The sequence below is a fragment of the Ylistrum balloti genome, unplaced genomic scaffold (genome assembly GCF_031769215.1).
Source record: "Ylistrum balloti isolate Yb309-2 unplaced genomic scaffold, AGI_CSIRO_Ybal_v1 Utg370324, whole genome shotgun sequence".
In the NCBI taxonomy this organism is placed as follows: Eukaryota; Metazoa; Mollusca; class Bivalvia; order Pectinida; family Pectinidae; genus Ylistrum; species Ylistrum balloti.
In genome coordinates this window covers 1066845-1088063 of record NW_026782237.1, presented here as the reverse complement: position 1 = coordinate 1088063, position 21219 = coordinate 1066845, and the positions used below count along the sequence as shown (strand labels likewise).

At 33.1% G+C, this 21219-nt stretch overlaps 1 protein-coding gene across 3 annotated transcripts; it reads right to left on the bottom strand.

The window, feature by feature from the left end:
• Nucleotides 1-447: 447 nt before the first annotated feature.
• LOC132553414 (DAZ-associated protein 1-like) lies at nucleotides 448-21092 on the bottom strand. Of its 3 annotated transcripts, XM_060217660.1 has the most exons (12): nucleotides 20984-21092; nucleotides 19399-19439; nucleotides 18840-19006; nucleotides 18602-18643; nucleotides 17685-17843; nucleotides 17208-17256; nucleotides 15080-15162; nucleotides 9375-9831; nucleotides 5829-5930; nucleotides 2493-2675; nucleotides 1362-1514; nucleotides 448-701 (listed from the first exon to the last, which is right to left on the bottom strand). In XM_060217660.1, exons 1-12 carry the CDS (start codon nucleotides 21013-21015, stop codon nucleotides 535-537), a joined length of 1635 nt encoding a protein of 544 aa, XP_060073643.1. In that variant the 5' UTR covers nucleotides 21016-21092; the 3' UTR covers nucleotides 448-534. The 3 variants fall into 3 exon arrangements, with proteins under 3 accessions (XP_060073643.1, XP_060073645.1, XP_060073644.1); XM_060217662.1 differs by lacking the exon at nucleotides 5829-5930; XM_060217661.1 differs by lacking the exon at nucleotides 20984-21092 and having other exon boundaries at nucleotides 19387-19403.
• Between the last annotated feature and the right edge of the window lie 127 nt (nucleotides 21093-21219).

The window sequence follows — 21219 nt, the reverse complement described above, 5'->3', positions numbered from 1 at the left end:
AAGGAAACACATTAATCATCAAAATAAACAATTAAGAAAGAATACATAACAAAGTCCAAGACTCATCAAATTTCACTGTCACAGGTAATTATAGAATAAAAGTACCTCTAAACATGTATTCACTGGAATCAATGTCTCGTCTACAAAGCCAAACAGTATAATGCTGCCTACATACATTATGAATCCAGTATCTCTAATCACAATTATTGAGAGAACATACACTAGACATTTTAATTCAGTGATAATACCAATCATTGTTTAGACAAATAACAATGGAACCTATGAAACAAAAACCTGGAATGCACAGTTCCCTACATAACATCTCTAGATCTTCATTATCTTTTGACCACCAAGTGTCCAAAGTTATTTTGGCAAAGTCAAGATGGAATACTCATCCAGTGTCTTGCAATGATGAAGTATTTTTAATAAATCATTCTGCAAAAAGTTCTACAAATAGCTTTGATGAGTAATGTACATATGAGGTGAGATTGTCTCCAACACTGACTAATGAAAGTGTAAGGCATGGTTATGACATCAACGTCGATAAGGGTGGTAACCCTGTGCCCCTGCTGCTCCTGCCCTCTGGTAGCCCCCTGCAGCTGGTGGAGAACCATATGCAGGCTGTGCATCTCCCTGTCCTTGGTACCCTCCAGCAGGCTGTGCCACTCCACCAAATCCTCCTGCTGCATCACCATAACCTCCTTCAAAACATAAAACAAAGCAATTAATGAAATTATTTAGTATGATACCCTAAGTAGAGGTGTGTGATGTATTTTCAAAACATAAAAATAGGAAATTTAAATGTTTGGTATGATCTTAGGGTAATAATTAGATACTAAAATAACATTCATTAGCTTTGTGTGATATCAACAGTACCAATTTAATGCCTTTTAGCCGAGAGAATTTCATTGTTTCAAACCTATGTGAAAGCACTTCACTGTTCTTATGTAACTTATTATTATTATTAACTTAAGGCCTTTTAAACATTTCAATGGAACCAGAAGGAAGCTGTGCCTGGACATTATAGGGTATTACTAGTAACCAGTTTTGATATCAGACTGTCTGAGCTGTAGGATAACTCTAATGAGTGTGGCTCCTGTAAGACGGAACTTGACAGTTGTAGGAGGGGACTTACACTTGGAATGGCTCCTGTAGGAAGTGGGTGTGGCTTCTATGGCAGAGGAACTATAGAGGGTGTAGGTCCTGTGGGAGGGGACCTGTAGTGGGCCTGGCTCATGTATAGAAAGGACCAATAGAGGGCATGGCCCATGTGCGAGGGAACAATAGAGGTTGTGACCCTGTAGTGGGTTTAGGAAAGGAGAGAGATGTTTAATCTCTGTTTTGAAAATATGGATCTATACCTGGAGCTGCCCCTGGTTGCGCAGGAACTCCAGCTGGGGCTGGCTGTGCGTAGGGGTCTGGTACACCTGCTGGGGCTTGAGGTGTTCCATAGGGGCTGTAACCAGCATAAGCTGGAGCTGCGTTAGGTGTAGGTTGTCCAGGCTGACTAGGATCTACAAGTAAATAAATATATATAGTAGTCATCTAAATACACAATAGCTGTTTATTGTTTGTAACAGTCATAACTACATGTTTTCACATTTTTAACAAGTAAAAAATAACACATTCATCGAAAATAATAATTTTGCAGACTTACACCTATGAATAGAGAGAAGATAGGTCATCATACAAAACTGAAAAATCAGAAAGCCTGATACAAAAAACACAAAACCAGACACCTGAAGGGTCAGGGTTGTTTACTAGTAATAGGACCTTCAATTCCATAGTAAATGTTCATTTCCTTTGAAGTCAGCAAACCATCCAAGCCTCTTATCAGAGGTCCTACCCAATCCCCAACCAAACATCTTGAATATGGAGTTAGGTATTTCAAAAGAATTCATGTCATCGACGGCAACTATCAAGGTTGCCGCCATATTTTCAGTTGCATATTAACTTGTTACAGACCAGTATTATTAAACTCTCTGAAAGTTTTACAGTAACTTTTGTCTGCAAGTGACATGAATGAGTAATATTTTCTATGTGAATATAAAAGTCAATTCACATTGAAATTTTGTTTTTGTATATATATATTTTTTCTGATTTTTTTTTTTTTTTTTTGAAAAACAAACTATATTTTGTTATTATCAGTGAGTAGTGTCAGTGAAAAGCATAGTCAGCGTTCCATTTTAAATCTGTTCTAAATATGCCAGTAATTGGCTATTTTGCCTCTGAAAATGTAATAAAAAAAAAATTTATTAGCTTCTTCAATAACATATACATTTCACTAGTGTGTCGCAATTTTTTGTACCTTTCACTTATGCTGTGTACTCATGCAAAATCCTAGAATATTAGACACACTTGTAAAATATATTTGTTATAACTGAAGACACTATTAAATATTCTCTATATTTCCAACACCACAACACAATCATCAAATTGCTGAGATAGAGCAGCAGCAATACACAGATTTTAGGGCTGATGAGGATGCATACCATAAGGCTGTGCACCTGGTGCAGCAGGAGGTTGTCCATAGGTTCCATAGCTGGCCTGGGATGGGGGCTGTGGCACAGAAGGGGTCTGAGCTTGGGTGGCAGGAGGCATTGCTCCCCATTGTCCACCATAGCTGTTGGCTGCTGCCTGTTGCCCGTAAGCTTGTTGAGGCTGTCCTCCATAGGCTGAAATAGAAAATACAAGGCCAAAATAAGACTTATTCTGTACTGATGTAATGATCAACTTATCAAAAACTCATTCATACTCAACCAAACAACAGTTTGACAATTTACATATAATTCAAATACTTAAGGTTTTGCTTGCATTTGACTGACATGTTTGTTATTTCTAGCCTTTAAGTCTCATGGCTTTACAGTATACTTCTGTCACTTACATTGCTTGGTTACACTTCCATTGGTTATGATACTTGTTATCACAAAAAATGACCCTCCAGGGTATTTTCCATCAAAAAAAATTTAAACAAGTCAATGGAAAAAGGCATTATTATCATTAACTATCAAATGTAAAATCCCAAAAGTAAATGCATGAAGAATAAAATGTGATTACAGACGCACACAACATAGCAAAGTGTATGACATACAAAATTAAAAAGGAATAAAACAAAAAATCCCAAGGGATCTTGGCACCAACCATTGTTTGATCTTTATATGCTCTTTGAAAGTTTAATCATTTACCTTCTTTTCTCTGTTTTTGCTCTTAATGATAAGACATTTGAACATTCCTTGGCAGAAATAGCAATGATAATCTTTACTTGCCAAATCCAAAATGAATGCCTGGAAGCCATTTTGTTTTTCTGATCAGTCCCAAAATTAGATGGGTACAACTAGGGACAAAAGGAACCTATATATGAAATTTAAGAAAGACATATACAGCTGTTCTCAAGAAATAGTGATAACAAACTTTCAATGACAAAATCCAAGATGGCCGTCTGTTGGCTACTTTATTTTTCTGATCAGACCCAAAATCAAACTGGCACAACTGGGGAACAAAGGAAGCCTGCATATGAAATTTAATAAAGATCTATCCAGTACTTCTTAAGAAATAGCGATTACAAAAATTGTTTATGGACTGACCACAGACGCAGAGCGATTTGAATCAGATGGTGGGCTAAAACTCAGGCTACACAATAACACAAACTGTGGCAGAATCAAATCTATGTTATGTAGGAGTATTTTCACTAGGTTTCTACTCATTCTGACCCACACACCAGCATCCACAACGACAGGGTACTCAGATTTATGTCAGCATGATAGGAAAGTCACATTAAACCAGTTCATGATACAACTGACTGAAATTCCTTGTAAATATCAGTAAGAGTCTCAAGATAGTTTTCATGAATAGCAGGATTAAATATCACTGAAATCAGGAAACAGTAAGCTGAGTTTAAACTCACTTTACACTGTCAACAAGAGGTCCACAGGCTTTAACGGTAATCTGACTACAAAAATCTTTCAGCTAGGAGAAGGGTAATTTTTTCTACTTTGAATGAAATCATAATGAGAAGTTGTTTTCCATGATGCAGATGGAAGTTTTCATGAGGAGTAGGTAACTGTAACAAGTGTAACCTATTTTCTGACAGTAAAGTTGGAGCTCAATCCAACTGGTGAAACTAAAGAAGTTTGAAATAGGTGTTGCACAGGAAAACCATGAATGTGCCACCATGTTTCAAAATGGCCTCCCTGGCTGCATTATCAAAGCTTAGACAGGTTGAAAAAAACACTTTGTTGGTTACCTTTCCTTCACATTCCCACCAATTTTTAGCTCAATGGCACCAGTGGAATCAGAGAATTTTAAAATATGTTTTTCAAGATGGCAGACCATTCAGGTAAAAAAATAAGTCAGGATCATGTACATGTACTGGATAATGGATATTCCCTAGGCCCAACAGCTGACACAGTATTCAAATACATGTACTTATTCTTGTCTCAAACTGACACATAGTAAATTATAGATTTTATCTGTGAGGCATCTAATGTCATCAATTGTATTTTGTTTTAATTGGCAGACACTGAATCGGATACATAAACAAGTAGAAATTAAGAGTCTAACAATAACCATGTCTACAGCAGGCTGCAAAGTTAGGTTTGTACACCACAATGTAGTTTTCAATTTCTATAAAAAATATCAAATAAACCTTGTGTCACTTTTTTTTCTCTCTCTTGATGGTCCAATATATCTTTAAAAAAATAGAAAGCATCTCCAATGGGTTATCTGTTTTTTTCAAATGCCAGAATGTTTAAGGTAACCCTATTTTCACACTTTTTCATGCTGGAGGTTTCATGCTGCAAAATGGTTAATCTAATTGTTGCTTCTGGACCTTGTTGATTTATAACAATTATAAATGTTGTGTGAATCTACTTTTCCAAAAAGTGATAATGCATTAAAATTTGATTGCGCTGAATTAAATGTGTTTACAGTACTCTGCATTGTATTTTGTGCCATTTTGTGTAACTGAATTTCCTCTCCATGCTAACCTTGGACAGTACCACATTGTTGAATAAGGAAAGACTCAATAAATGTGGAAAAGACGAACAAAACAAAAATATCTTACCCAAATATTTTCACATTCTTAAGGGTTACAATACAAACAACTTGGAACAAACATAAACATTGACATTGACAATGATGATCACACACATATGCTTTGTTTAAGAAATGAACATAATCAGCAACTAAAAACAGAGGCAGGATAATATGCATGCACATGACAAAACACAAAATCAAGACATAACAAAATAAACATTGGACCCCCAAAAAGATGAGAATTGGTTCTTTTTAATTTTCTGACTTTTACACATCAATACAAACAAATAAATATTATTTCTCTGGATTTTATCACACTAAGATGTTTTGTCCAAATAGGTAGAAATTGACATTAATTCATCTGCATCAGTAACCTCTGAATTATATGTAAGGTAATCCACTATGATGTATTAGATAAGTGAAACTTAACTGGACCAAATTATTATGCCATCAAAACACATTCACAAATGTGATATTACGAGAAACATACAGCATTTCATATTATTTTGTATCAGGTTCTACATGCCTGTTACACTGACTTTAAATAACCTCAATAACATTTCTTAATAAGCTTAGTTCCATTATTAATAGCAATGGCAGAGTTTGGGCACCTTATAACAAAATTCACAATATCAATGTTAAAATCTAGTAGCAAGCAACTTGATAACAGTTTGATACAGGATATATCAACTGCTACCTTTTTTAAAACTAGAATTCAATACCAACAAAACCCCAAGAGATTTTAAAACATGCTAATGGATTGCGGCTACATACACAGGCAACTATAGACATACCAACAGGGTTGGGCAGAGGGGCCTGGGCAGGGACCTGCGTGGGAGGGGGAGGAGGGCCTTGAGGATTGCTGGGCTGGGCCGGTGCTGGTGGGGGCCAGGCACCTGTAAAACATCCAGCCATGTATTGCATGTAACAAAACCCAAGTAATATCACAGTACATATAATAAATTTACAGAGCACATTGTAAAAACTTCATGTCCAACAAATGGAACACATGATTAACTAGACAATTTTCAAAACAATGTCATCCATTTAACAAGCACAGCAATTAATATCTACTTCAGAGTTTTAAATTTATAAAGTCATACATCTTGTAAAAAAAAATTCTGATGTTTAAGTTGCATATGCAAATGTGTGTATGTGCAATTAAAGTGTTTGAATAGTGCAGTTAATTATATACTGTGTTGATAATTTGTTTGAATAGTGCAGTTAAGGTGTTGATATTTTGTTTGAATAAAGATGATAAGTCAACTGTTTATAATTTTTTTTAATGAGACCAAACACATTGGATATCAAACATTATTAACTAGAACAAGGCAAACTACCCTGATCACTCTGGGATAGAAGTGATAAAGTATACCACAATATGGCATATTTCAGTCTACTTATTAGATTTGATTTGTCATACAGCACATGTTCAAGGACAAATCTAATGACACCACGGCTCAGCCCCAATTTTAACTTCTAAGCTCTGTTAAATTATGTACCGTCATTCTAATTAAATCTAGTCTTGTGCCTTGCTGGCCTTAACATCTAAACTGTTAATAAATCATGGAATGTGATGCTTCATTCTTATTTATTGTGTATATTGTTGTCAATGTAATGTGTCATAACAATTACCATGTAAAAATATATATTTCATTACACATACTCATTTCTCTCTTCCAAATTTCAGTAATATAAGTATTCTCATTTTATAACATTCAGGTGAAATTAAATCCAGAAGTCTGATCTACTAGCTGTAACATGTTCCAGTGATGAGCACTCATTCCCATCAGATTTGAAAGTTCTAATATTCTTGTCATCTGAATGATTCGTTTTAGCCAGTAAAATGTAACTAAAGCTGTGTAACTGTTTCCATTATTATAATTTCAGCTTTAATGACAGACATATCAGTCTGAAAATATTGTTTGAATAGGTGTATGCAAGTGTATGCAAGAATAAACTGTTCAAACATCTATTTTCATATTTAGATTCATGAAATTGGACTGCAATCCCTATTACCAATAACTCCCCCATGCTCTCATGAAAAAATTTACTATGGTGTGCAAAAGGATTTTCTGTGCTTCTCTCTTATAAACACGAGCTTTTAAAATGTGGAATTCAAATTACATGACAATCAATGAAGGTGTATTTTTAGGTTAAAAGAGTCTTTTATTTACTATGTTCAATGCTTAACTTTTTAGAGATACTATGAGGACGTCAGCAGCTTCACATAGTTAATATCATAAATAAATGATACCACTTATCTAGACTAAATGACATGTTCAAGGGCTGATTGATAAGTTGTGAGCTTCATATTTAAAGGTTTGACTTTTGGTGGAAATATTACATTATATTTTAACATAATCCCCTTCAGTATCTATACACTTTTGCCAGCAATGTTAAAGGGCCTCAATGCCACTTTTAATGAAGTCCTTTTCTTGACTGCTCAGAAAGTCTTCCACAGCATGTATGATGTCATCATCTAACTGAAATGGGTACTGAAAATGGCCTTTTACAATTTTGGAAATAGCTGAAAGTCTGATGGGGCAAGAGCAGGTGAATAAGTAGGATGCTCAATCAAACCAAAGCCACAATTGTTAATGGCAGCCATGGCAATGACAGACTTGTCAATGGGGGCATTGTCCTGGTGGTATAACACACTTTTAAGACGTGATGCATAACATGTGCCACTGATTGTTTGTCATTTTTGCAGATATTCTACCATCAGCATCCCTGAAAACTTAGGCTATATCCTTTTAAGCTGATAAAAGTCTTTTGTCATCTTTGGTGGATGAACTTGCAGGGTCTTTCCATTGTTTAGACTGTTGTTTGTCCTCTAGGGTGAAATGATGGATCCTAATTACTCCTTAGTCTTAAACCTCTACAAAAAGTTTTCACTGTAGCATATGAAGGGGCATCATTGCCTAGTGTTGCTACCATATCAGTATGGATATCCCTAGGTGCTAGACTTTTCATATGCAAGTAATGAGTCACAGCTCTTTCAACAATGTTGTCCATTTTGCAATAGTCACTAGCCTTGTTTACTTTAAAATGCTACCTCTCCAACATAAACTGACCAAATTACACTAGTCCTCTGGTACACAGCCTTAAATAGTCAGAGTATAGTAGAACTAAAAAAGGACATCCCTGCTTAATGTCTTCAATACAAGACTCACAAATTATCAATTAGCCCTCTTATGTATAAAGGAATGTTTGGTTCACAAGAAGTGTGATATGAATCTTGTTTCCTTTAAATATTTGTTCTCTGCTATCCAGATGAATTCATAATTCAAATTCATACTAGTGGTAATAATGACAATGTAAACTCCAGATTTTTTTCTGATGAAAGATGCAAACAAAGTGATGAGACATCCTATTTTACAATACCTAATATCTGTAATAACATCCTTCATCAGCATCATGTTCAAACACTTTAAACAAGAGGCCTAGTGGCCTTGACAGTCACCTGAGATAAGCAATAGTGAAGTTAAAGTGTCATGAAAAAGAAAGTAATATTGATGATAGTAAGCCAGTGTCAATACATGCATACCATCAAATCTGTCATCCTATACGAATAATTCTTCCAGTGGGAAATAACGTTATGCTCAAAAATACAATTTTTCTATAAGAATTAAAATCAAATTAATCTCTTCCCCAGAAAGAAAAGGCAAGACCCATTTTTTGTAAACACCTTTAGATGCTTTTATCCATGAAGAGCATTTGATTCTACCATAACTGGGTGTTGAGAAGATTTTTTAAATTTAAGACAATTTGACCCCTTTTGGTCATGTCCATCAGCCCCAGGGGGTCACTCAGTATCAGTGTATGCATACTATCTAGCTGTCATCCCTCACTTATAATTCTAATAATTCTAACATTCCAATGCAAATTACACAAATTACAATAAAAAAAATGTTTTTCTTGTATAAACTTTAGAAAAATTTACCCCTTACCAAGGGGAAATGCAAGACCATGAGGTCATGAAATTCATAATTTTGGTAAAGCACCTTTAGATGCTTCCATCCATAACGAACATTTGATTCTACCATATCTTTGTGTTGAGAAGAAGATTTTTGAAATTTGAATCAATTTGGCACTGTGGGGGTGGGGACTGCATAATTAACTATTTTGGTTCATCTTAAGCACAGATGCCAGACAAGGGCGATTGCAGTAGGTCACATGAGACATTGTCTCTGGTGACCTTAAAAACATAGACATAAAACTGAAATTAAGAAAGTTCAGATATTAAAAAATAAACTGTGAACAAAAATTATTATTCATATATCAAAGGACTATAACAAATACAACATAAATCTCTAAATGAAGATTGAGTGGCCTACCCTGTTGTCCTGGTGATGCTCCTGGTTGTTGAGCCCAGCCTCCCTGCTGGAAGCCTGGTTGCTGAGGTGGCTGCGGCTGTCCTTGTGGGGGTTGAGGTTGCTGGTATGAGTTGGGACCATAGTTCTGATTAAATCCTTGTGGTGGTGACTGCTGTTGTGGAGGTTGTTGTGGAGGAAATCCCTGTTGGTATCCGCCCTGTTGGAAATGATCTGGAAATCCACCAGGTCCCCCAGGTCCTCCAGGCCCACCTGGGCCTCCTGGTCCACCAGGTCCTGGTCTTGGACCTCCTCCATTTGGATTCCAATTGCCTCCTGCAGGACCCCAGTCACCCTCTGGTGGAGAGTTCATGCCCTGTCCCATCATAGGTCCACGATGCATTGGGCCACCACCGCCCCTTTCACCTCCACCTTGACCACCACCCCTCCCATCTCTGGGCTGGGCTCTTTTCACCTCAACCTACAGAAGTAAAACACGATGTACTAAAAGCCAACATGAGGACATGACATACTTATCATAGTCATCTAATTATGCTAGTCTCTACATCTCTACAATAACTTTATACCTTATTGGTATAAAGCGTCCAGAGAGAGGAGTCTCCCAGACTTATAGAATTATACTGCTACAGAACTTTATCATTAAAACTTCATGTCAAATCATTACCAGTATATACAGATGCTTTTTAACTATAGCTGGTAATGATTTTTATTATAATTATTCTTAATATATTTAATATGAATAGCAAACAACTTGCCAACCAAGTTTAATATGACATGTAAGTATGAGTCTAATATATAGTAATGTGATACCATGTACTTATATTTACCAGTTCTACACCACATGAATAAGACCAATTACACATTAGAAAGGATACATGCAAATATTAAGCTTTCATCAAAATGCCAAGCAAGTTTTTATCAAAGAATTCTGGGCACTTGAAATATCCTCAGTATTGAAGATTTGTCAATATGCTTTTCTCTTCATTAATTTTGTGTAAGGAGTAAAGATCACCTGCTTGACATTTCAACAGAACTGTCCATCCTCTTCCTCCCCTAAGCCAGACAAGACCGAATATGCAGTCTGACAGTAAACAATATATATGTACCTGTTGTACAGCTATATTCTTTATTCTGTCATAGTTAAATACAAGAGTGTTGGTAGAGTGGTAAAAGTAATGAAACTTTTTTTATATTGATTAAAAACTTACAATAAAGGACCCACAAAAAAATGGTCATATCTAAATTTAGCTTACAAGGAAATACAAGTGTAAGTATCATATTCTTACTAAACAAACCTTTACTTATCAATTCTTACTAAACAAACCTTTACTTATCAGATTCTTACTAAACAAACCTTTACTTATCAGATTCTTACTAAACAAACCTTTACTTATCAGATTCTTACTAAACAAACCTTTACTTATCAGATTCTTACTAAACAAACCTTTACTTATCAATTCTTACTAAACAAACCTTTACTTATCAATTCTTACTAAACAAACCTTTACTTATCAATTCTTACTAAACAAACCTTTACTTATCAATTCTTACTAAACAAACCTTTACTTATCAATTCTTACTAAACAAACCTTTACTTATCAATTCTTACTAAACAAACCTTTACTTATCAGATTCTTACTAAACAAACCTTTACTTATCAATTCTTACTAAACAAACCTTTACTTATCAATTCTTACTAAACAAACCTTTACTTATCAATTCTTACTAAACAAACCTTTACTTATCAGATTCTTACTAAACAAACCTTTACTTATCAGATTCTTACTAAACAAACCTTTACTTATCAATTCTTACTAAACAAACCTTTACTTATCAGATTCTTACTAAACAAACCTTTACTTATCAATTCTTACTAAACAAACCTTTACTTATCAGATTCTTACTAAACAAACCTTTACTTATCAGATTCTTACTAAACAAACCTTTACTTATCAATTCTTACTAAACAAACCTTTACTTATCAATTCTTACTAAACAAACCTTTACTTATCAATTCTTACTAAACAAACCTTTACTTATCAATTCTTACTAAACAAACCTTTACTTATCAATTCTTACTAAACAAACCTTTACTTATCAATTCTTACTAAACAAACCTTTACTTATCAGATTCTTACTAAACAAACCTTTACTTATCAGATTCTTACTAAACAAACCTTTACTTATCAGATTCTTACTAAACAAACCTTTACTTATCAGATTCTTACTAAACAGCAAACCTTTACTTATCAGATTCTTACTAAACAGCAAACCTTTACTTATCAGATTCTTACTAAACAAACCTTTACTTATCAATTCTTACTAAACAAACCTTTACTTATCAATTCTTACTAAACAAACCTTTACTTATCAGATTCTTACTAAACAAACCTTTACTTATCAGATTCTTACTAAACAAACCTTTACTTATCAGATTCTTACTAAACAAACCTTTACTTATCATATTCTTACTAAACAGCAAACCTTTATTTATCAGATTCTTACTAAACAAACCTTTACTTATCAGATTCTTACTAAACAGCAAACCTTTACTTATCATATTCTTACTAAACAGCAAACCTTTATTTATCAGATTCTTACTAAACAAACCTTTACTTATCAGATTCTTACTAAACAGCAAACCTTTACTTATCATATTCTTACTAAACAGCAAACCTTTATTTATCAGATTCTTACTAAACAAACCTTTACTTATCAGATTCTTACTAAACAGCAAACCTTTACTTATCATATTCTTACTAAACAGCAAACCTTTATTTATCAGATTCTTACTAAACAAACCTTTACTTATCAGATTCTTACTAAACAGCAAACCTTTACTTATCATATTCTTACTAAACAGCAAACCTTTATTTATCAGATTCTTACTAAACAAACCTTTACTTATCAGATTCTTACTAAACAAACCTTTACTTATCAGATTCTTACTAAACAGCAAACCTTTACTTATCATATTCTTACTAAACAGCAAACCTTTATTTATCAGATTCTTACTTAACAAACCTTTACTTATCAGATTCTTACTAAACAAACCTTTACTTATCAGATTCTTACTAAACAAACCTTTACTTATCAATTCTTACTAAACAAACCTTTACTTATCAATTCTTACTAAACAAACCTTTACTTATCAGATTCTTACTAAACAAACCTTTACTTATCAGATTCTTACTAAACAGCAAACCTTTATTTATCAGATTCTTACTAAACAGCAAACCTTTACTTATCAGATTCTTACTAAACAGCAAACCTTTATTTATCAGATTCTTACTTAACAAACCTATACTTTTCAGATTCTTCCCTATATAAATAACCTTAAACAATATCCCCCCATTTTCAGAATCTAATTCAAGAACTGCTTTTTAAATAAAACAGAACTGTACCGATAATTTGACAGCAATGCCGTTGTGGAATGATACAATATCTTAAACCAAGAAACAAAGACTTCACAGTTTATACCATGGACATAGTAAAAGAAAATTGTTAATGCTAATTAAAATTAAAAAACTTGTTAGATAAAGTGACATAAAACAACTAACATGGTGATAAATTGCAGATGACCATGTCCTATGGTAAATGCTTTGGTCTCTGTATGAAATGTTTTCAGGTCAATTCTAACCTTGTTTTAAAATCAATCCTTTTGAAACTGTTTGACAGTAATGAAAAAATCTTTAAAGGTTGCATCATACCATTTCAATACAAACTATTTTAAACATCTTAAATAAGAAAAACCCTTTTTATAATACTTTTTTCTATTCTTCTTTTTGCACATCAAACTTAGGTAGTACAAAAATTGAACAATCTTGAACCTTATTGATAAGAATAGCTAATATCAATTATTAATGAATTAAAAAACATACAACTTTATGCCATGTCTATTCAGGCTGGTTAATGAAAATTTGCCTAAGAAACATACAATGCAAGACATCAATGTATTGGTCAAGAAGATATATCAAATGTCTTTTATCACTCCATATGTATAATCCTGAATTTTGTTGTTACATGAAAGTTTCCAACTTTTTCTTCATTAACAAGTACCTGTAGAAATTTAGAGCCAACAATTCCATATTATCACACAAAATGGATAATATATAAATTTGAGATGCTTATTTTTTCAATTCTCTATTTTCATCCTTTTATATTATTTTTTTATTATTTTTATTTTTTGTTTGAGGAGGTGTGGGGTTTATTAACGCTATATTTTGAATTGTATACATTTTGTAATTTTTGTCTTTTAGATTTGCTTTATTGTGGAATTTTCAACCAACCTTAATATTTGTTTAATGACCTTTAGGATGTTCTCACTGAATATACTGTGCAGATAGCCACACGAACACACACACACAGATAGATATACAGGACAACATGTTAGTACTCAGTGACCAGTGAAACTATATGTCTATGTAAACACTTAGGTGATGAGTCTTACGATGACATAAACTACAATACATATTCAGCTTTCAGTTACGATACATTTTTCCTCTCATTTTGAAGTACATATCTCACAATATATATCCTACATGTACTTGACTGTCTGAAAACACATGGAATAAATGGTATTGATTTAACCATTCAGCACTTACTATCTATCAAAATAAAAGTACTGTAATGTAAATAACCTTTTTCAAATATATCTGTTGTATCTTAGAAAATGACATATTTTAAACAGGGAGTTATTATCCTCCAGCAAATATTCCAGCATATTACATAATGAAGGTAGAAGGCTTTGAAGCAGATTTCACAGAACTTTTCATTATGAACATAGATACTTAAGTTAAATACTCGCTAGTGGTTGTTAAGGGTCAGCCAAAAATTATCTATTTTACTGTGCCATTTATCTCTATACAAGACAGGACTGGCTACTTGTAGTACAAACTGGACATTGCAGATCCGCTATTGCTGTAAAACATGCAACATAGATTCCTTCATTCTGACCAAACCTGTTGATGAAATATTCTAGCTATAACAGTACAGATAGATTGTAAGCAAGCACTTATGTAATTTATTACTATTTTTCAGTAATGTGTGAATTGTTAAAAATTGTTGATAAATCTCTGCAACACTGCCAACAAATATTATCAAAACATCACAAAAATGCATTAAAAAGTTTGAAATATTAATAAGAATATCACAACTTAAAAGGAATGTGTTCAAAATTTCAAAATCAAACACCATTTTAGGAAATGAAATGGCAAATACTATATGTAATTACTGTTAGCAGTTTTACAGGTCACCTTGCATACTTTTATCAGCACTATCATATTAAAAAGATTTTAAATTTCTATATTCCATAACTAATAAAACCATGAGGGAAGAGGATGGACTGCAGCAAATGTTCTACAGACCAGGTAAAACTGTCATCAATCAAAATGTCATACTGGCAAATAGAAATAAGTCTCAACATTATATTACCTGAATACTCCAGTGTTTAGAATTATCTCCCTGCAAATTATACTTTCAAACCAAGCTAACTTTCTTTTCCACATCACTTTAATTACATCACTTTATCAAATACTGGTGGTGAAGTCTGGTGGATCATATACTGGTAAGTCATTAGGACCAAAACATGAGCACAAAGTTGAAATGAAAAAAGGGAAAGAAAATTAACTTGGTATGAAAATAATTAAGAAGGGAGATAACTCTGTTTCTTCTTGTCATATTTAGAATGAGCTGTGTATACTAATAACCTTCTTGCCATTGATGTTGACATAGTGTTCTCCACACACGCCTACTACACTGTCTTCGCTCTCGAATGTCAAAAACCCAAATCCTAATTAACCAAGTACAGAAAATAGCACTATTGCAGCAACATGGTCAAGGTGAAAAAAGAGACAATTAAATATCAACATCAATGCATGGCATTAACAAAATCAATAATGTAAAAAAAAAAAAAACAGGTATAAAGAACCTTATAAATCTAAGATATACTTCAATCAATATTCCTGGCAGAAAGATGTTCATATACATAGGCATTTCTCATTTATGTAGGCTAAATTTAAGCTACAGGTCACACACACACACATAAAAAACAAACAAGACAGCCTTAGAGGCTCATTTAAAAATGTTATCAGCATAAAATGCCATATTCTACAATTCCTATAAAAAACCAAGTACTCTTTTTTTTCTTTTGTTAAATTATGCAACATTGTTGTTAATATCATTAGCTAATTAATATTTCAGCTTGTAAATCATTAACACAACCATAAAACGTTGTATTTCTGGTCACAGTGGCACATAGAGAATTTTTCTAAAAATCTTTAATATAAAGCACCTTAGATACAATATTTTCTAATATCTATGACTATATGTTGGTTTTCTTATAAAAAAAAACTGCTACAAAGACACTTTTTGAAAGGACTGTACAAAAGCATTATGGATACATTAGCCAACCTCAAATTGTTTTCAATTGCTGAGAAATGAGCTATCCTGCTACAGGGTGGTTTACATTTCTCAAATAAAGTAGAAATGTACTACTATCTAATAGTGTATGATTAATGTCAATACTTAAATTAAATAATATCAAAGTCAAGAAATTTTTTGAAAGTTTTATAAAATTCCATATGGAAAATCAAAGCAAAACCTCCAAAACATGCTGCATAAATTTACCTATCTAACATCTGTTATTTCTTTCTAATCATTCCTATATTATTGCTTTCCTTGTGCCATAATAACTAAACATTACACCCCAATTGCATGCAGTTTCACTTTGAAATTATTGAATTATTAATTCTAAAAAACTTTGAGTATCTCAACAAAACCTCATTCCAAATAAATAACTTTCATATTTATTAGTTTACATAAAAGAAAACTCTGTAAAACCCTTATCAACATTCTGTTCTGTAAACTGTTTAAAAAACACTCTTAAAATATTGCATGAACAAATCTGAAATCACGTTATCAAACAAAACCAATCACACTTAACATATCTAAAAAAACTACAGCAAAATCATCATATTGTATTGAAGAACTACACTCACAAATGTGATTAACATCTTGTTGAATGTGAACATCTGCCAGGAATATTTCACTATCACTTATATTAATAAGATTACTTTAGAAAATGTTCATATTATCTTATATGTATGTATTGATCTTACATTTATCATAATACAGATAATGACAAAATAAAAAAGATCTTTAAATACTACAGAATACAAAATAATCACATTGTCTGTTTCAAGATTTTTCCATTCCCATGTATTTAATCAGGAGATTAATATTTGTTTAAAAGAATCTGGTCAATGTACCAGTTCAGATTCCTGAAATATTCACAATCTATACAGACACTCTTTTTCAGATGAAACTTGAAACAGACAATTCTTGCTATGACTAATGATGTGGAAATTAAATGTTATACTAAAAATATTAGATACCATAATGGCATTATGTCAATAACTTTACACAACATCAATTTGAACTGTAATACTGCATGTGAAAGAGAGAATTCTGAAAGCAGCAAATCATACACTGCTGTAAAAAAAACCTACTTCTTCAGAACTTACCCTCAGTAACTGATTAAAGTTTCTCAATTACAAATTGCTCTGTCTTAAACTTATTCAAGGTTCAATAATTAATATATTTAATATTTGATCTGTGATCTTGGGGGGAAATATCTGTCACTCACTTTTGTTTCAAATGCACTGCAGTTTTTTTCTTTCAGAAAATTATGACTCATAATTTCATATTTTCTTTATCATTAAATATTTCATACAATCTGGAATACAATGGGTCATTTTTATTTAACACTGAGTCACTCAGAAACTGAAAAATGATTTCTGATTAGTTTTTCTTTAACTTAGTATCTGATGTACATACCTCTTGATTTCTGTTGCGCCTGATCATACATTATAGTAACATCTTGCACCTGTAAATAATACAAAGGTAATCAGACCCACACGTTGGTACATCAAATATCCTATTGTACTGGAAGAACTGTATCAAGAGAGTCCACTAATTACAACTGAAACAAGTAAAGAGGTTTCTCTATATAGCCCTACTGAACCAAGCTCCTCTTCTGAAATCACAATCCAGTGTATTCATACCATAGTTATACATCTTTATCTAGGCCAGAGATCTATGACTGAGAATCTCACTACTTACATACATATAGAGAGATATCAATATCATGTGAGAACAGACAAAAGGGCATAAATGGTTGGTAATATAATTTGTAAACTCTGGTCAGGAACACTTGCAAAATTATTGCAGGCAGATATATTAATTATTAAGTGTCATGGAGATTTTAATACAACCTTATGAACTATGTATGGGTATTATTGAACATAAACACACCTTCCCGTATTTACTAAAATAGTCTTTGAGAAAATCTTCGTCTACATTTGGCAATCCTCCCATGAATATTTTCCTGTTCTTATCTGGGTCTGGTCCTCCTCTTGGGCCTCCTCCACCACCACGGCCTCCACCACCTCCATCCTCTCGTGGACCTCCACCCTACAAAAATCATGAAATGTTTGATTTATCAGGTAAAACATATTTCAAAGTGACATACTAACTCCTCATTCTGACCCTAGTTTATAACTAAGTATCGTTTTAATCTTTTCAGAAACAGATTTTGAATCATATGATATCGAATCCATGTGAGGACATATAGACTGTCTTGATATCTTGATGACATACAGTTTAAGTATACTGTAACTTCTATATGAAATCATTAATGACGTTCAATGTACTTAGTATCTGGCACTAACAAGGAATAGACCAGAGTTTATAATGGATACATAGCACTACAATATATCTAAGGAAAATCACTATACCACTAGTATTATAACCAGTTACTGGGTACAGCTATAACGTGACAACAGTATATCTAAGGAAGATCACTATACCACTAGTATTATAACCAGTTACTGGGTACAGCTATAAAGTGACAACAGTATATTTAAGGAAGATCACTATACCACTAGTATTATAACCAGTTACTGGGTACAGCTATAAAGTGACAACAGTGTATCTAAGGAAGATCACTATACCACTAGTATTATAACCAGTTACTGGGTACAGCTATAAAGTGACAACAGTATATCTAAGGAAGATCACTATACCACTAGTATTATAACCAGTTACTGGGTACAGCTATAACGTGACAACAGTATATCTAAGGAAGATCACTATACCACTAGTATTATAACCAGTTACTGGGTACAGCTATAACGTGACAACAGTATATCTAAGGAAGATTACAATCTTACAGGTTTATTCATTCCCTTCGGATTACATGCTTTGGCGTCCACCTGAAAAAAGACAAGAAATCATGTTACAGATTATTCAATTTTTGTCTGCAGTTTATATTCAAGTCAATGGTAACAAAAGATATCTACTTCTTAAAAAATAACAGTGCAAGGGTCAACAATTTGATATGAGAGACAGATGTTGTAAACTTGTGATAGCCTCTTTTCCTATTGTTTATATAGCATAAAAAATACTCACTCGTCTTCCATCGATCTGGTGAAGTTCTACAGACAAAACTGTCTCAACACACACTGGGTCTTTGAAGGTCACAAAACCAAAACCCCTGGACTTCCCTGTGGTGGGATTCTTCATCACCACACAGTCTATAACTTCACCATACTGGCTAAAGTATGTAAGCAGGGTGTCTGTACAAGTAAAAACATCACTTTTATTGCAATGGAATACTTCTTTTTTTCAATACATGATTCAATTCAATTAACTCAGATAGTATTTCAAACTTATACAACCAAGTTTAAAACGTTTTACACTAAAGAAAAAGAATCAGATTTAGAAGTTGACATAAAAAAGGTTATCACCAAAATACCATACATTTAACTAATTCAGTTGATATTTAGTTTTCCAAGGCAGAAAATACAAAGCCTGAAATCTGCAATGTCAAAACTTTTAGACAACAGATAAGTGAAAATGGTGAGAAATATCAGTAAGCAATAGGTAGTAGTATACAGTAGTTTTAACAAAACATTTTGAGAAAGAATGTAGACTAAAGACACAGTGATACTGTAACTAATCATTTCACCTTGATCTGTATCCCAGCTTAGTCCTCCAATGAACAGCTTTCTATTAAAAAAAAATTTATACATGAAAAGCATAAAGTATGACACTACCCTAAATATGTTAACACTCATTTGCTTACATCTTTGTGAATCCAATACCACTCCCAGCAACAAGATCTCATTCATATCTCTATTCTGATAACAAGAGATCCCAAGGAATCTTGTGTCCACCATTGAATAATCTATGCAAGACTGATTTTCCTCTATTTTCCATCCTTTCCCCTTTTCCTATTAACCAATTGATAATAAGGGTATCCTACATAACAAATCTAAGAAAAGTCTAATGAAGAAATTCTAAGAAATTTCAATAACACTGTGTCAAAATCCATGGTGACTGTCGGTCAGCCATTTCATTTTCCTAAGACAAAAAAAATGAGGCAACACAAGTTGAGGCCCAGGGCAGCTTACATCCCACATTTGAGAAATGTCTTTCCATTACATAAGAAGTAGCCACAACAAACTTCAAATTCTAAAATCCATGATGACTGCCTGTGTGCCATTTGGTTTTACTAATTAGTTTCAAAGCTTATCCAAGTCTTCCCAATTCTAATACATACATAAACAACTGATTTATCATAATTTGTAGACAAATGTATTATAAATGCACTAGATGTTTACAATTTCAAAGTTGTACAATAGTTATAAATGATGGTAAAGTGCTGATGATCATTTTCCAAGATTGAATCTTATGATGTTATGATTGATTATTAATCTAAATTAATTGTAATTAAGTACTTCCACTTTACAATCTTTTCATAGCAAAATTAACACTATTTCTTATTAAAAAAACTGATTAACGCTTACTTACAGACTAATGATTAACCTGATAATATCATTCTTCATTATTAGTATCAAAGAACAATTTACCTTTATTTATGCATCTATATTTGTATATTCATGCATGTATATTCCAAATAGGACACACAATATCTTCATAGGTCTAGACTATATCAATTTTATTCAGAATTATCATTATGTCATTTAAGATCTATGATCATAGCTAGCAGTACTGTCTCACAACGATAGGCAAGCTAATTCAGGTATTGACTAAGATTGGAAGAAAAGTTATCTCCCTTAGTACAACATAATCGCAGGTCAAAGCGGCTTGCCGTGTGTATGAATTACATTGCATATCGTAATAAAAATCATTGTCACAAATCAGTAATCAAATCATAAGCACTAGCCAGGTTCGGAAATATCACCATGAGTGCATTAACAGACGGTTTTAGTACCTATCAAAGGACAGAAAAAAAACTTCTGTTGCCTGGCAAAACCTGTGTACATGTAGATCCGTTTCAATTGAGATAAATGCCCCCAGTAAATTAAAGTGTACATCGCAGTAATATATATCTTAGCATTCAGAAGTACAAAATTAAATAATCATAAAACTTTAATTTACTAGAAACATGCTGATCCACGATTATAAACAGGCTCGTGCACTTGTGGCGTCTGTTCACGTTCCACGAATTACGATAAAACATACCACAATATCTTTTTCAATTATTCTTCATTATATAATCAAAATGTAATAGCACCACGCGCATTTACCCTGCTTCATTTCGATTTCCTTTCTGCGACATTGTAGAGCCGATTCGCTCTTAGGTGGAGTGATAGCGTCGGTCTGTTTTTGATGTTCACGTCCAACTGGAAAGCAATATGGCCGTTAAGAGACCACGTGATGTAATAAAGGGAAATAATCCACTAGTTGGTTCGTCCGCTGAAAGGCCGAAAGCCCGTAGGTCTAGTGTTATAAAAACAACGGATAAACTAGTTCGCATTAGATG